Source organism: Chelonia mydas, chromosome 8 (assembly GCF_015237465.2).
Source record: "Chelonia mydas isolate rCheMyd1 chromosome 8, rCheMyd1.pri.v2, whole genome shotgun sequence".
Taxonomy (NCBI): Eukaryota; Metazoa; Chordata; order Testudines; family Cheloniidae; genus Chelonia; species Chelonia mydas.
Window position 1 is genome coordinate 2,301,529 of NC_057854.1, and position 18,155 is coordinate 2,319,683.

At 41.7% G+C, this 18,155-nt stretch overlaps 1 protein-coding gene across 12 annotated transcripts in view; it reads left to right on the top strand.

Moving 5' to 3' along the window:
• EBF1 (EBF transcription factor 1) overlaps positions 1–18,155 on the top strand; it is a 331,639-nt gene that overhangs the window by 15,381 nt on the left and 298,103 nt on the right. For all 12 annotated transcript variants that reach the window (XM_037906748.2, XM_037906743.2, XM_037906745.2 and 9 more), the window contains exon 6: positions 8,755–8,823. In XM_037906748.2, the coding sequence (XP_037762676.1) occupies positions 8,755–8,823 (69 nt within the window). The remainder of the gene's footprint in view (positions 1–8,754; positions 8,824–18,155) is intronic.

Genomic DNA, 18,155 nt, shown 5'->3' on the forward strand with positions numbered 1-18,155 from the left:
CAAGGAGAAGATGAATTTGTCTCTCAAAATCTAGGTTGGACCTGGAGCTATTTTAGGACTTAAATGTATCTTTCTTGTGTTAAACAATCCCAAAATAACAGAGTTCTGCTCATGTAATTAGCAGCAAAGTCTCAGTCATCATACCAGTTTTCAATTATTTATAAAGGTTTGTCCTTAGCAGTCGGCTACTGGTTTGCATTTAGACACCTTAGCATTAATGGGCCCAGAATATGTTTCCTCACCAAAAATAATAAAATAAACTGCAATCTTGTTAGCTGTAATTATCTAACCTCACAACTATAGCTGCGCTAATAAAATGACAAAGCATTCTGTTGATGGCCCAGGTGGCTTTAATTCAGCCGGCTTCAGACTTGAAATTTATAGCTCTCTCTTCTTCCACTTAACGCAAACCTTCCTTGCAGTTTGTCTTTACTGGGGCTACGCTTGTCAGTATGGGTTGCAGAATTGGTTAGTCCTCTGTTCAACTAGCAACATCAAAACACAGGGGATTTTTCTTGGTGATTTCCTAACTTGCCCCACTGTGGGTCTGCTCTCTTTTATAGGAACTTCTCCCCCCAGCGTTCCTTTCTGGGGCTGGCCCTTTAAATTTGGCAGAGCCAAGCAGTTGCTCTCCCTAAGGTGGCCATTTTAAAACTGGTGGCTGCCCCTGTCTCTTTTCTAGCTGGTAAAAATGCTTAACTCCTGTTTTCTCTGTCTTATTGCTAAGGAGATCTTTTCACAGAGTCCTTAGAACACGCTTATGACCCTGGCTTTGCAATCCCAGGGAAGTTAGCGGGTGTTTTGCCTGCTTGAAGAGTGCAGGAGGTAGACAGTAGCAATGCTGAAAAGAATGAATTCTCCAGTGAGACACAGGGAATCTTGGCATGAGCTTGCTGTTAAGAGCAGTCATTTGAATGTGTGAAAAACGCATGCTCAGTACTTGCATGCATGGTGGCCTTTAAAAATATTTACTAAACGGTAGCAGTTTGGCCCAAATCCTGATGCCTGCTTCTGAGCGAATGAGCTTTGCTCCGGCTTTCCCTGTGGATCTGAGAGTGCCTGGGCAAAGTCTCCAGGTGGATTCTCCACCACCAGAGCCTGCCTATTGGGTGGGCTTGGCCCATTGATCTGCACTAGTGCTAAGTCACCGGCTTCATCCTCAAGCCCAGCTCTCTTCAGATGCAGTGTTCTGCCCCTGGCCGTGGCACGTGGGGTAAGTGGATTAGGCCCTTTGCATGGCCAGTCTGTGGCTGGGACCCCTGTGCAGCGGAACAGCATTGATTCAGCTGTCTGTGAGGCTGCCTGCCGCCCTTTTAGTAGGATTTGGCCCTTTAGCTTGCAACTCAGTCTTGCTAAAATACACGTTTTTCAAGTACATTTGAGATCATCAGTTGCAGCATGGAATGAGGAGGCAAACTAAGGTCTGCAAGAGGTGCCTGGTGCTGCAGTTCCTGACTGCCGTTGTGATTTTGGTTTTCTGTGGACTCCCAGGCCATTCTCTGATCACAGATGGAAGCAGAGTCATGTCAGTAGCTGAGGGATCACCCTAAAATAAGTGGGCCCTGTTTGCACTGCTTGCTGTCTAGAGACCCAACAATGAACTGTACGTACTGAATAAGGCCCCTGAGCTGCACAAGTGTCACTTTTTGCACATAAATAATCCTAGAACAACAATGGCACTGGTTACTTGATCGAAATTAAACACCCGCTGAAGTGTTTTGAGGGTCAGTGTCCATATTTGCTGCTGTTACTGGATAATGGGCTGATTAGTTCTTAAATTCCAGGTGCTTTGCGCACGGATTGTCTGCCTATATGTCTGTATGTACACCTGATTAGGGCCTCTGGGTGGTACCACAATACAAATAATAATCATTCTACGTGGAGGACCTGACCATGCTGCTATTGAAGACACTAGCATGATGCCCCTTAACTTCCATTGGAGCAGAAGCAAATCCCCATTCTAAACCCAGTAGAGTGGCTTCATTTTTCTGCAGAGCCAGTGCCCGCAGAAATCTCACTCAATGCTCTTTGAAAGACCCCAAGAGCTCTGTGTAGTGCAAAAGCTTGTCTCTTTCCCCCATAGAAGTTGCTCCAATAAAAGATACTCCGTCGCCCACCTTGTCTCTGTTTGAAAGAGTAGGAATTATAGAGACTTTGATGCATTAATTTTCCCAGGTGTACTTTTTTTAAAAATTGGAGAATATACACACAGCTAGATTTCAGCCAACAGACCAGCACATATCGACGTCTAAGATTTACACTCATGTCAATGTACTTTGACTGAAATAACATTTATTCTGTGATTGGAATGCTGAAAAATATGACATTCAAATGCTGTCTTCCCTTCTATTAATGCAGTTTATGCTAAAGTTCTTAAAATTCATTGGCTCAAGCTCTTTATTACGATTGTCTTCCTTTATCGCTAGTTGCTTTCTGTGTTTTTCAAAAATGCAAAGTATGGGGTAGAAAAAAAATTCTCAGACCATTGTAGGCAAATGTTACATGCCTGATAGGGAAAAACCAAATTCAAATTTCATACTGCAAATGTTAGAGATTACAATTTTCCTGGCAGCCCACAGATTTGTAAGGAGTGCTGTTTGTTTACCAGGCTGCTTGACCCTATTACACAAATCTGTCATCTATTGTGTTGCTAACACTCCTTTAAATTGCAAATCTGATGCTCTTTAGGGGACTTGAGGAAAAAAAAAATCTCTCTCCATACCATTCTATTTCTCTTGATTTCTTGCCTGTTGTAAGTGGAAGTTGGGATGTGCTGAATTTGCACCAGGGGTGCAAATGCAGCCTCAATTATAAGCATAAAATTAGAGTCTGTTCCCCATTAATCAGCCCAGCTAATTGCTATGCACTACCATTAGCCATATGGTGTGAAAGACAGCTTGCTCTCCCTAAGATGAAATTTCTTAATTTCAGGCATGAAATAGTGAGGGCTCTGTATTTTAAAATAGCTTGTTTTAGATATTTAATTCCTAAACAACTTTCTGCAGTGCTTTCTATCAAGACTAACTGCACAATAAAACTTTGCATTTAGGCGACAAAAGTGGTTTATTTATAGTGTACTAAAACTATGGGGTGGATAAGACCAAGAATTCAAATGTACAGGAGAGACCCCTGACAATTGTAGAGAAAAGTGAGTGAGTTACATTTCAGGTGTTTGTTTATCTGTGGGGATTTCATTGTTCTTTGCAGATTACAAAATAAGGCTGTTCTTTTGGCTGACATGTTAATGGTTGGGAAGAATTCATTGACTCAGTGGAATTCATTATTGTTACAGGCAGCGCAGGTAGGGACGCCGATAGTTAGAATTGCCTGACACTTTCCTTTGTAAAACCCTGTTTTCAGTCGCTTCTAACTTTGGTGAAGTTGATTACTGTTCAGGCTTGAAATTCCCTCTGCATGGTAAATGGCTAAGGCTGTATTTTTGGGAAAGTTTAAGCTACTATGGCTCTGCCATTTCCAAGAATGAAGTTAGGGAAAATATGTTGTTTTGTCCATGTTAAAAAAAATATGACAGCTGTTGGGCTGAGAAACTCTACCATCTCCATGCTGTGGAGCAGGGACTTGAAATTAGGCAGCATGGTTGATGTCAGACAGCTGCCTAGTGCCATCCCCATGAAAAACCACCCATATTTGGCTAAGTTATCAGCCTCTTGAAAAAACGCAGTTTGCACATGCTCAATAGAGACTTGTTGAAATTTGGCATCAAAATCTCGGAAGATGCCCTCTGCACTGAGCATGCTCCAGCCCCTCACAGCAGCCCGGCTGCAGCTCCACTCCCATCCCAGGTGGCAGCCCCGGCCCAGACCCACCCCTGGCTGTGGCCCAAGCCTCTGCCCCCTTGCCTCTGTCCGTGTCCCCCATCCCTGAGCTGCAGCCCCATTCCTGGCCCCAGCTCCGGGAGGGATGAGGGGGCATGGACAGGGGTAAGGGCAGGTCTGACCCTCCAAAGTTTGGGGACGCTGCTCCAGAACAACTGAGCAGCTTCTGCGTGAGAATGCATGGGTTGAGCAGGACTTTACCTGCAGTTGCTCCGCCTAGCTGCCAGGGGCTACCATGGTACTGGGTTCCAGGACTGAGAGAAGGGGGACTGTCTGTCCTGTGCTCTCAATAGAAACCCCCCCCCCCCACACCTCACCAGAACCTGGAATCCAAACCCATTATTCCTGAGTCTCAACGTTGTGTTGCTGTGAATCCCACTGCCAAAGTGTGTGTCTCCATCTTCCTCTAGTGGCAGGTCCATGCTGAAGATAACAGCTTTCTACTGCTACCAGTTTTTCTGTTAGCTGAAGGGGCTGTGGACCGTGTTGTGGATCTCAGGATCCCCACCCTGCTGATGACCCATGTCAGGTGCAGAGTGGGGAATGAGGCCAAGCCCCTGCCTTCTTCCCATCCCCTTTAGGGACATGGGCGTCCCCTAGGAACCATAGAGGGACTAGTCTTTGTGCTCCCAAGTGCAGGGACTGTCATGTCAGGAGGCCCTTCCATGGCGTGTGCAACGGGAGGAGGCTCCCTGTATGCTGCTCCCGTCCCCTTCCAACCGCACAAGGGCCAGTCACGGCCTGGCTCTAGGCCAGGCAAACATCATCGATGATGTTGGCCAGCAGCTCAAGGGAGGGAGCATATAGGTGGTTGGTGTGAAGAAGGCAGGAAGGACTGCTGGAGGAAGTAGGCTATACGGAGGGGAGAGATGGTACCTGGTGGATGGGAAGCAGGAGGCTGGTCTGGACGTGAAGAGAGCAGCATCCGTCTGATATAGGGAAGGAGAAGAAAGCAAAAGGAGCAGGAAGAGCTAGATGAGAAGGGTACATTAGTATACTCTCTCTTTGCTGTATTCAGGTCAGATTTGGTTGAGAGCCTCTTGGTGGCTTCCTTTTTAATGCATGTTAAATCAGAGAGAGATGCAACCATCAGTCTCTGGGTACCACTTCAGAATGGGCACTGGCATTCTTGCATGGTGCTTGAGTTTACACGTGCCCAAATATGCCAGCATTACCGAAAGGCATCATGCAAGCTGCCTGGCCACTGTCCCATGTGGACCTTCTTGAGAGGTCAGCAGGGGGAAAAGTTGAACCTCCATGCACACTATGTTTCCTCTTGGAACTTCATAAGAAAAGCATGTTTGAAAAGTGACCCGCAAGGGAGGAAAAAATTGGGATTGAGCCCTTTCCCCACATTCATTATGGTGATAAAGAAAAGTATTTATTTTATTTTTTTAAAAAAACAACCCTTTTCTTTGGTACTTTTTAACCTTGGAAGCATCAAGAATGTCAAGTCTCACCTTCCCTGTTTTAACCAGAGGATTTCTTGGAGGACTCAGAGAAGAGTATTGGGAGCTTTCTTGGTTCTTAGCTGAAGGGATGAGGGAGGTGGATATTTAGCACAGACAGTTGTCTTCCCAAGTGTTAATTAGCTATTCACAAAACTCAGAGTGTTTGAATCAGACTGAATACAAAAATCACTTCTCATGTCAGTTTGAGGTTTCAAACTGAGGCTTTCTGTGATGTCTTAATTCTCCAATTGTCCATAGAAAAACCAGGATTAGACAATGCTTGAATTTCTACTGTAAAAAACAAGCAGGGGAAAAAACCACTTAAACCCCAGCATTTTGGCCTTACCTTGTATTTCATTAAGCTGCAAGGAAAAGGGCACAGACTCTTTATTTTTCACCTTCACATAATACACAAGGCTGCATTCGTCCACCCTACTCCTGTTTACGGGTACCTTACTGCTCAGGAAGCTCTGTTCAATGGCCACTCAATAAGCAAGGCAGTGTTTCCCAGACTTTTGAAAGGGAGCTTCCCTGCAAGGAAATGAAGCCATTCCATTCCCCCTTTAGCCTTGGTATGTGTTAATCCTCCCCATCTTAATTTATGCATCTTCACTCCACCTTGGCTTGTTCTTTACAGGGGTCCCTTTCAGGGGGCGTGTCCCAACACTAGAGTGAGGTGTTTGGCCCTGATCCAGGAACTTGTTTCATGTGGACAGGCCCCTCTTGGGTAATGTGTGGACACTGGCACCTGCCCATGTGGATCGGCTTCTAGGGTTGGGGCCTTGAACAGCATAAGTAAGAGTGGCAGATTCTGGCCCCGGGGGCCAGGTTTTGATACCCTCACATTCAGTGCCAGCTTGCTCTAGGAATAATCCTTTTGGAGTCGATGGGGCTATTCACGGGATAAGGTTCTTCTAAACTTCAGTGAGAATGCCAGAATCTGGCCCTGCTTCACGTTAGTCACAAGAACTATGTGTCTTAACTTGTGCCAACTATGCTTCTAATTAAAATTTAATCATTTAAAAATATTAGTGGTTTTTATTACTTTGTTTTTGGGTAAATTTTGCCATCCCACATATGCTAGCTAAATTCCCTTTTATAAACAAAAAAAGGGGGAAAAAAGGCCCCAGGACCTATGAGCTTATTTTATTCCTTCCTAAATTCTGATATATTTTGTGTGCCAAGGCTTTTAATGTTGTTGGTGTCAGTTATGGGGTTGTACTGTGGAATGATACAGCTTTTTGGGCTGTCCTAAACAATGTGACTTGCACAGAATTGAACATCCCTCAAATGCATTACCTGTGAAAAGTTTCAGTCCTGAATAGTTGCCTTGAAGCTTTGACAGTGAAAAGCATTATGTCTTTTTTTCCTCTTCAAAACTTTTTTTTCCTGTTGGAAACCACATTTCAACAGGCTGGGTTTGTAAAGCCCTTTTTTTTTTTTTTTTTTTTTTTTTGGTGTTTGTTATTTTTAGTGTGGCTAGTGGCTGTCTTGCTAGTCTTGGTGGGTTACTGTACATTATTCGCTCTATTGTTCAGAGCATAAGAGAACCTTTGTCATACTCCCAGCAGAGCTATTTATATAGTGTGGCATTTCTAATGACTGCTTCCTGCGCTGGTGTTCTTCCACATTCTCCAGGAACAAAATAGTCCCTCTTAGATGAAGTAAGAGTAGCCTACCAGTAATTCCTACCAGTACCCTAACCCTGAATGTTGAAATTGAAAATAGAAGTGACGTACAATTTACAGTTTTCTTCAGTTCCACCCAGAGCAAAGCTGGCACTTACAGAAAGGTTTGTTGTATGTGGTGAGGCTTGTCAGTCCCAGTCAGTTCGGGTGGCCAGATAGCAAGCGTGAAAAATCGGGACAGGGTTCGGGGAGATTATCGGCACCAAGATAAGACAAAGCTCTGAATATCAGGGCTGTCCCTATAAAATCAGGACATATGGTCACCCCACAGTCAGTAAGTCTGCCTGATGCAGAGGGGCCATCTAGGTACAAACTAGGCGTAATATAGGCAGAGCCATCCCTAGGGTACGGCGAATTGGGGCAACTGCTCTGGGCCCTGCACTTTGGGGGGCCCCCGTGGGCCGGCGTGATTAGCTGGCACGGTCAGTCCCAGAAGTGACCGGTCAGCCCTGAAAGTGACGGAGTCGTCACTTCTGCCCTGGGCCTTGCACCGCCCCCGGGAGGGCCCTGAATATAGGGGACCCCAGCCCTAGATCCACACACAGACAGGTTCCTCCATGAACAGATCTCCACCCCCTGGCATGACAGGGAAGCTTAGTAACCGCTATGGCATTGTAAGCTCGGGCACCGCTGAGGGCACGGTAGGGATCTGTGTCAGGGCTGAGGAATGAGGGGCAGGCCGAGGCTGGGCTGCATGGTTGCCCTGGTTGCACAGAGACAAAGTGCCCCTACGGCCTGGGGCTGTGTTCTTTTACTTCTTTTACTCCCTTATTAAGGGGAGTCACGGGGGAGGGGTTGTAAGGGGGAATCCTTGGTGGGTGGATATTTATGTCCTGCCACCAGGGAGGTGAAGGAAGTGGGTAAGAATCTGATTGGTTACATGGGACTGCTCATGAGAGTAAGGGCTTTGAGGTTTGGTTCCCAGGAAAGTCCGTATCCATCTCTAACTAGTTATGTTCTGGAGAATTTTCTGCCCTAAGTGGAAATGGGTATATATTGTGAGAGAGATCATGTGTGATATTTTAATGAGTCAGGCTCTTAATAGACAATAACCCCTGACAAGAAATCATCACAAACAACAACTTAACTCTCTTTGGAAACTGAGCCATCTTAGTTCAAAAGAATCCAAGTCTCAAGGTCAGCAATGGAGCAATTCTTTGGTAGAGGGAGCTTACGTTTCACATGCCTGCTTTGTCTCTGACCTAATACAGGGCACCAGCCGGCAGCACTATGCTTTCCATAGTACTGTTAGCAATCATTAAAATTCTCTGAAAACTTAGAGAAACAGATACACTCAAGCATAAAAATCATCAGCCAATGGCATTTCTGGTTTAGCTTCCCTGCTAACAACAGTATTTTAAAAGGGGAAAATATTGTGCTGGGAATTTCTGCTTCCCCTGGAAACCAATAGTATAATATGAGCACCAACCCAGATGTTAAAATTATGTACACTGGAAAAATAGCCCTCTCTTGTTATTGGTCTTGATGTATGTGTATTGGCCCTATGAAAAGGGGTAGACCACACTCCCCATTGAAGTGATCCCTGAACTATTGTTTGTGAAAGCAGGCAAAACCCCTTTCTCTTTATGTTTGCCGTTACTAACCAGCTGTGCAAGAAGTTAAACATAGTAATTAACCCATATGTGACCCACTAAATTCGACTGATTTCCAGACAGGGACAGAATGGTAACTCTAGCTTGCAATTTGAACCTCCTGTGTTCGTAATGATGATTTTACAGTGTAATGGTTGCACTAAATCCTCTCACTTTTGCTCTGTAGCCGGTGTTGTGACAAGAAAAGCTGTGGCAACAGAAATGAGACTCCATCAGATCCAGTGATAATTGACAGGTAAGGACCGCTATTGTTTCCTTCAATTTTATTTTATTCCTCATTATAATGAAACACCTGCGCTGTGTTGCTAATGGGAAAGGGGCTATGTGTGTATATATGGATGAAATTTTGTTGTTGATACCGAATTCGTTGCGCTGTGCAATTGTGATTCCCATGGAAGGGCCATATGGAATGTAACTGTGAGACCTGCTCTTTGGAATGCTCTAGTTTTTGTATCTGATTCATGTTCATAAAGGGGATATTTTTCTTGCTGACTTTCTGTGGCCCAATTCACATGCTGTGCCAGGGAAGCTTCAGGAATAAAATAATAGTTTGTGATTTATGGAATGTGGTTGGGTGCTTATAAATATTTAACTTTTATTTGAAAAATGTTTGAATCATTACCACTTTTAGCTACAGTAGTTCTATTGGATGCAATCCATCTACATTTTAAGGTTTTTATTTATGCATAAGAACAGTTTAAAAAAATCTGCAAACTAAGATTTTCTCCAGTTATTTTCTTTGGTTGGAGTGCTATTTTGACTATATTGTCAGCTGATTAATTCATTTTGCCTGTCTTAATTATTGTGTTTTTAAACAGATCCATATTACTAATCTGACATGACCAAGTAAATCACTGTAGAACGATAAATCTGTTTTAGTTGTTCTGAGCAATTTACAGTCTGTTTGCAAATTATGCAAAGTTGTAGCCAAATAGTCATTTTTATATTTTAATTATTGAAATTCATTGTACGGAAACATATATGATAAACAGTTTATTATGTGGCATTACTCTGCGAGAGTTAAATGGCCATGAAGGACTGAAACTGTCTGTCATCAAACAGGGAAAGCAATACCGTGCAGTAATCGGTGAATACAGGGACCCTGAAGGGAAACTAACCTATACTCAGAAAAGGCAGAGTATAGAGTATAGTTCTTCTTTGTCTTATTGTCTGAGTTAATGTTCGCTATATTAAGTTCAAAATACCTTCTGTGCTGGAGTGTCCATTTTTATGAAAAAAGGTAAAGAGTCAGATCTGTTTAGCACCACATCAAAACAGAATTATATAAAAGAGAACATAGCAGAGAGGCACCACTTGGCACTGTGCTTAGGCAGTCTTTCAGGTTTATGTCTTGTTTGAGTTTGTTCAGCAAGCGCATGCTTTGGCAGCTTAGAGAAAACGTTTTGGTTAGTTACAATATCTAATCTTGAGATCGTTTTAATCTCCGAACATATATATTTTAACTATGCCTCCGTTCACCTGATATTAGAATTAGGTAACACCAGGGGAAGTAAAAGAACACATATAAACACACATCTCTGTAGAGGTATCTCTGAGCAGGCTGCAGAGTTGAACAGTATAAAATAGGGTGTTAAAGTGGGCATTTTGAGCCACATGAAAGCTACAAAATTCACATGCATTTTTCATTGTACTGAAAAATGAAATGTTAAGATGCTAATACCTGGTTTACAGAAATATTTTGTTTAATGATCCAATATGCAGAGGCAGAGCTGTTAGTTGCAACTCATTTAAACTGCGAACCCTACAGATTTTCAGCAGCTTTAAGGGAAAAAAACCAACGAACCAATTATATGAAAAAATGGATTTAACTTCCTAGTAGTGATCAAATTAGCAGTATTTACTTAAACTGATACAAAACTTGCAATTTTGAACACCAGGTTTAAAAAACAAGTTGAATGCTGTTTAGATTATAATATAAATCTTACCTCACCACCCGCACTGAACCCCCTTTTGCTTGTGAATGGGTTAAGCTTTTAAGTTCTTCACTTGGTTTTAAATTGTGACTTTGATACCGAAGGTTGATATGACTGTGGTTTGAATAACATTTGATTTTGACCTGTTCCTGTGGGTTGCAATGGGATAAGAAATTTGACTCAGCAGTGCTGTAATTAGCCTTCCCTGTGTTTTTGAAACAGGATTGTGTTACCTGGATCGCATTAGTGTGGCTATTGTTGCTGCTTTGCATCTGTCCCAGTAGGGTACTTAAAACCTTTTCTTGGCCCTGGCTAGCTCAGACAATTTAGGCCAAATAAGTACGTGCTTTATACAGTTAGTGGCTTTAGTGATGTTTCTTGTGACATTTATCCTATTCATTTTTTCCCCTTTTGGTTTGAAAAGTATAAAGACATCTAGATGGAGCTGCTATAGCTTAAGAGGAGTACTTTAACAATTGTTGTAAAAAAAATGTCTTCACAAGTCAGAACGTGTGTTTAGTTGCGCTTGTTGTCACTTCTGCATGCATTAAATCTTAAACTATTGTGTCAATTGAGATGCAGAACCATATTTAGCTATTTTTATTTGTATGTGAGCTTGCAGAATTCATTTGACGTTTGGGCTGAAGCACTCCCACATGCCTTGCAGTCTGATAAAGCCTTATCTTTGAATTTAATCTGACTTTAACACAGAATCACCACTTAAACTCTTACCGTTTTTTAGACAACCATACTTATATGAAAAACCCTGCCCTGTTCTTCCCCGTGACTGTCTTTTTGATTGGTTATTCAAGAAAGCCATTTGTGGGATACAGATAGAGCAGTCTTTATGGCTACAAAGTTAACATGTACAATCAACTTAAAAGTTAGATTTTTTTTTTCTAGATATTTAGGAAATATGGACTGTACCTTTTTATTTACTTAAAAGTGTGGTTAAAAATTTCAGTAGGTGCATGTGAGAACAGTCCAGAAAATTACTTTATATTTTAGTCTATTATAAAAGTGACCTAGAGAAATTTAGCGTCCTTCTCTTCTCTGAAGAGAGGTATAAATCTATTATTGTTATAGACCAGTCATCTCAAGGAAGCTCCTGGAAAAAACAGTGGAATTATCTTTTTAGAATTGCCTGTATACTTGATCACTAACTCAGCTTTACATGTATCTGAGTGAAGCTCTATCACCAAGAACTAATTGTAAAAGGGGTATTATTGTCACAACACAAATGCACGATGATTCCTGTTACAAGTGAAGCAATAGGCTGTGTAGTAATCCTAGATAAAGTAAAAGTAGCACTTGCAGTTATTATATTAAATTCTAGATTGATTTAACATTCAAATTATAACTCATATTTGAATTTAAAAGATTTGCAATAAAATTCCTGTGCAGAAATTGAATAAATTGTAGTTTTATTACCACACTAGATATCCCTGTGTCCTAACCTTTTCCCTTACAGTTATCGTAGTTCAATAAATAAAACCTCATTAGACTATTCCCATTTCAACGAGTTTATTAAATTTTACAGGAGTAATTAGCATAAGCTGTGCTAATTTTTCTGGAAGACTAATGAGAGAGCTTCCTAATTAGGTTTGCTTTGTAAAAATCAGAAAAGATGATAATGACAAAAGTCACAAAGGGTGGAAAGTGGAACTTTATATTATTTCTTGATTTGGGAAAGCTGCTTCCGTATCTTGGCACCCTTGCAAACTTTCTTTTAACCCACCTGACCATTGTAGATCTAGATATTCAACTGAGATACCAATGCTTGCTGTGTTTTTCTTTACCTTTTATGGATGGATCTAGGAAACAGTAGTCCTGCTGGTTAAGATAAATACAGATAGTTGTTTCAATCTCCAACATGCGGCAGATTAACTTCAGCATAAAGGGTCATGTTCAGTCTACAGGTTCCATACTATTCCTGAATTCTGTCATTTTCCAGACGGCATGGTTAGTCAGTGTGATTGTAATGACCTGAAAATGGACGGTGCTGCAATTTACCGATTTTAAAAGAGGACCTATTTAGGTAAATTTCAAGACTGATGTCTTCCTAGAAGATGCAGTCTAGTTCGACCGTAAGTTGTTAGGCTTGATGGAATCCTCACCAGGTGAATTTCTATACTCTCTGCTATGCAGGAGATCTGACTGGTGATCATAATGGATTCTTCTGGCCTTAATTTGTGAAAACTTGAAAGTGCTTCTCGTACTGCCATCTTTCCTCACAGTGAAATGGACCCAACTTCTGAGGAGTAAATTGCATTTGTCATTTGCTTACATATTTTGGCCCAATCAGAGCTATTGTCAATAGGAGTTATCAGATCGATCAATATTTTTCTCTAATCTATCTGGGATGCACCCAATCACCAGGGTGTCTAGGGAACTCACTTGCTTACAGGTGTTTTTTGAAATCTTTCAGTCTCTAACCTGAAAACATTTATATTTGCAGATAGGATTTCATAGTGCAGTGACATGAAAAAAGGCGTGAATGACTTTCACTGCCTCTGTTTTACTGCTTTAAAAGTCATCTTGTAGTGGATTGTATTTTATGGGCCTGATCATCCTCTTTCATGCCAAAATGCTGTGTAGGGGAAATACAGGTGTTTTGCAGGAAAGTAGCACCAGTTATACCCTATTGCCTCCTCAAGATATGCGGTTCCGGCCTAGTGCAGACTTGGCAATGAGTGCCTTTAACAGTAGCTTTACATGCCCAAGGAAGGTCTCTGAAGTGCCGTAAAGTCAGGTCATTTTTCGAAGCTTTTCCATCATCAGCGAGGAGAGGTGATGTCAGGATAGGGGTTTTGCTAGTGAGGAAGCAATGGGTGTTTGGATGCAAGGGAATAGGTCAGTGCCCACAGAACCTTGATCGTGAAACAAGATGGTGTGGCACAGGCCCAGAGTGGCAAAGGAGATTTCAGCACATGCCAGTGACCTTGGAAACAGTCTGAGATGGGTGCTAGTAACACCTAGTGAAGGGACATCTGTCACTCTGGCAGTGCACTCTGTGTTCTGGTCATAGACATACCAAGATGTGCCCAATTGGCTGTATCTGCATCCCAAGTCCCATTACCAGCGGTGAACTGAACGGAATTAAACTACCAGTGTGGTCTACAAGACTGCATTTTAAAGCTGTCTTCACCAGCCTTCATTTATGCTCCCTATTGGCCTATTTTTACATACGGTCAGTAGAGGAACATGGGGGATAGCCCTGTTACCCTGGGCCATACCTCCATTTTGTCTTGGAATCAGGCATGGGAGTTTGATGGCAATCACTGCTAGGTGTATTTTGGGAGATAGGAGGTTTGTCTAACATGTGCTGCTTCTCCAGCTTGGCCGGCATCGGAAGGCACTATGACTTTCACGGAAACGTAGATTGTTCAGTGGATAATACCAGCAAGGGAGTCAGTATTAATGCAAGTGTAGAATAAAATGAGAAGCCATTTTGGTTTCACTTATCCAAAACAAGGTACATTGTAGGAACCGAAAAGTGGAAGTTAATAATCATACATTGGTGAAAGGAGGATTGGGGCAAAGGGAATATAAAATATGTTACCTACATGCACATACATGAAGTAGGCTGCCTTGTCTGTACCAGCAGACTGAGCAATATCTCCCCTGCCCCCCCAGTAAAATTCTGCTACTCTTGTATCATGCAGACTAAATGCATTAACGCTCCATGCAAGTTCTCGAAAGGGACAGAATTCAGCCTAGATCAGTGAATGTGATTTGCTTTAAGCCTGTTACTTGACTTTTTGAGAGGGTAGCAGCAAAACAGCACTCTACAGGATTTGGTTATGATTGGCAAATCTGCAAAGTATTATCTAAAGTGTTCTTGCATGTAAACTAGGTGACCAAAAGAGTCTTGAACCTTCATACAGTACAATGGAGGCTCCAGTCAGTACAAACTTGTCACCTAGGAGAGTCAAATACAAATGGGGGCTGCAGGAAGCAGCGCGGGCTGAGGGACGTGCTGGCCTCCCTTCCTGCAGCCCCCATTGGCGTGGAGTGGCGAACCGCAGCCAGTGGGAGCCGCAATCGGCCGAACCTGCGGACGCAGCAGGTAAACAAACTGGCCTGGCGCGCCAGGGACTTTCCCTGAACAAGCGGTGGACCAGAGTTGAGAACCACTGCTCTAGAGGTACTCCTAATTGGCATAGAAATGAACCCTGATGTGGCTTCAGTCCTGCTTCCAATAAAATAGAATTGGGGGAGAACGTCACAGGGGTTTATGCAGGTATTTTCTTTGGTTTCAGTCCATGTGGGTTGTGTGTCTCTCCCCTGCTCTTGCTTACCCGCACTCCTGAGTTCCACTTTGCGTTTCAACTTTGAACCCAAAATCTCAAAGCAGAAATTGGCCTAAACCAAACGATTTCCACTTGTTTATTTGTGGGATTTGATGGAAAAACCCAAAGAATTTTGTATCGTTTCAGAACTATGGTACAAACCCCTAACATGGTCTGAGTTTCGCTCAAGAAGTTTGTGAACCTCTCGGAAACCCAGTTCCGAATTTCCAGTTGGTTTTATGTTTTCTGGGTTTCTCTAAAAACATGACACACTGCACTAATAGTTACTTGCTTCTCTCCGTAATACCTTTTGAATCTGCAGTTAGGGTTATGAGCTTTGTTTCATTCAGATCTTATCCCTGATTATCATTATTTAATATCACATTAGTGTCCAGAGACTCCAGCCAGGATTAGAGTCTCATTGTGCTAGATGTTATCCGGTCTCAGGTAGATAGATGGTCTCTGTCCTGAAGAGACTTTTTACCTTTGTATGGTTTAAGAATTAAAGAATCCAACAGAATTAGGCATCCAACTTCCATTTAATTTCACTGGGATTTTGGCACCTAATTCCTTTAGGCTATTTTGAAAATCCTAGCCTTGGTCACTAGGGGCCAGCGTTTTCAGTGGGCATTAATTTTGGGTTCTCAATTTTTAGCAGTGCACTCGAGGGGATCTTTGGCTTAATTTTTCCAAGGTATACCCCAAACTCCAGTTATGTCACTGGGACCTGCCCAGAACTTCAGAAAATGAGGCCTCGGCATAGAAAGCTGGGCACTCAAGCTTAAAGGGCATCTGCAAAAATTTTAGCTGATGGTGCCTGGTGCTACAGGCCCCCTATGAAGTTCAGAGCATGCTCAGCTCTCCCCTGAAGTGAGCCATTCCCAGGAGGAACTGGGGACTTTCCTTTGTTTCCATTCACAAAACTTAAAATGTGCTCTTCATACCTATCGATTTCTTAATGCTAACTGCTACCTCAAAGAGTGTCATGGAGCTGAGAGGACGCGCTCAGCCTAGGGAGTTTCCTGAGTCCATACAACTCAGCATAACTCTCTCCCTTTTTGGGAGGCGGGGAAGAGTTTTTGAAAATAAAAAAATTCAGAAATGTTGCGTTATCTAAACTGTCACTGCTGAGAATAAATTTACCATCCTTTCTTCATCCCCTGATTTATTTCAACATTTGCCATCGCAGTAGGAGTACACACATGATTGCTAGGAATGAGAAGGGTATAAAATGTGTTTGTGGAGATCAGACTAAATTTTACTGTGGATTGGCTAAAATTATTTTGAATATGAAATTTGTAGCCTGTGTCTCTGGCAGCTTTTTGTGCAGAAGAATGTAACCAACAGCTCAATCCTGCAATTGCTTATGCAAATGAGTAACTTTCAGTGTGCGAGCTGTCCCACTGACCATCACATGCATCACGGTTTCCAGAATTGGCCCCTCATCCAGCGTTTCCCAAACTTCTTTGGCCACGGAACACCTGGTATATATTTACGGAACACGTCTAATATTATTTTGTAGTCGTTTGGTTTTCAAATAAAAAATTGCATTATTTATGCTCAAGTATATTTTATTTTATAAAACAAAGCAAAAATACAAATTTAAAATAACTTGAACTAACAATTTCTAACTGGAAAGTGCGTATAAAGTAGTACAAAAAATCAAGTGCAAGACCCTTTTTTTAAAGTATGATTCTTTCACGGACGCCTATTCACATCGTGCGGAACACCAGTGTTCTGCGAACACAGTTTGGGAAACGCTACCCTAATCTAATAAATAAATGACAATCTGTATGTTTGCATTTTATTGGCCACGCCTGTGAAGATAACCATGATATATTCAAATGCCCTTCACTACACTGGAGATATATCACTTTAACACAACATACTGCTAATAAATATAAAATACAGTAAAAAGCAAGTAGTGGTTTCTATGTAGATCGTAACTGGGGTGACATCCTAGAAATGTGTTTAACTTAGTGTCTGAAACAGCAGCATGTCATGCAGTAGAAACGATAAATTCTGGTATGAGTTTTCTCTTTTCCTGTAGTATCAGTTTTTCTTCTGTAACAGTTCTGGAAAAGTACAGAAAAGCCATACAAAGTTTCCAGTGTGTCACATTAGCAATTTTGCAGAGGTAGTTTGTGATCAGAATATATTACTGTATCAAATAAGTGTTTGTTTTTTTGCTTAGGACAGTATTTTAGACTTTTAAAAAGTGGCATAAATAATTTTCTGTACTACTTTTAAAATTTTGATATAGGAAAGCAATACTTCTGGAGGTTTTCATTTGTGCTTTATGTGAAGAAATTATTAAAATATTTTATTTCATTCCCCTGAAATTATATCCTGGACAGTTCGAAAGTGACCCAGATATACAGACTTTTACTGCTGTCGTTGAAATACTACAAACAGTACTGTTTTGTCTTTAGTTTCTAGCTGCCTCTAAAGGTAAAGCCGATGAAGATAAACCTAAGAAGGGCTATTTCTCCAATTACAAGCCTTTGTCCTAGAGAAAATAAAGGTTTAGACTTGTAGTATTCATTTATAACAGAATTTTAATTTCCTTAACCTGGCAAAACTGAGTCTGACTTTTTTTTAAAAAGATATAGCAGAAGCAATCTGTGAATTCTGCATATTCCATGTCCTCTCTTATTAAGGGCACAGATATGAAATGCAATGAAACTAATTCGGGAGCAGGGTGGAAATCGTAGTGGCTGATCAGTGTAACACACACCATGTTTATAGTGGGAACAGAGTGGTCCTCAGTACACTTCTGGACTCTTTTTCTTTTGACGGTGAAGTGCAGGGTTCTCTTTCCAGCAACACAGGGCAGGGGAAAGAACAAAAATAAAATAAAATGTAATGTTTTAAGCAGACAAGCTGGCAAATCTGTATAGCTTTATAACAGCTCAATAACCTCCAAAATGGCATACTGCAACTATGCCATCTAGCTAACTGTTTGAGACACAATAGTTTTGTAATATAATATAAAAAGTAATAGTGTTAGCTCACACATCTTTAATAAGATATTGTCCACTGCTCTGCCATATGCTACAGAGCAGGCTCTCACTCTGTGGGGCTTTTGATTCCTCTCAATAAGATTATTTCAAATACTCTAATCCTGAATCATTGACATGAATACAAAAGCCTAGTGACATCTAATAGATGCCTCTTAGCTTTGCTTTTCCTCTTGTTCCTTTCCTTTTTCTTCTCTTTTTACCTGACAAAAAGCTTCCAGATACTTGGGCTCTGTCTCTCAGTAGCAGCATGTGGGTCTCCTCATGAAATATAAAGGAGGAAAAAGGACTGACATAGGGCTGATAAGCCATAGAGCAAAG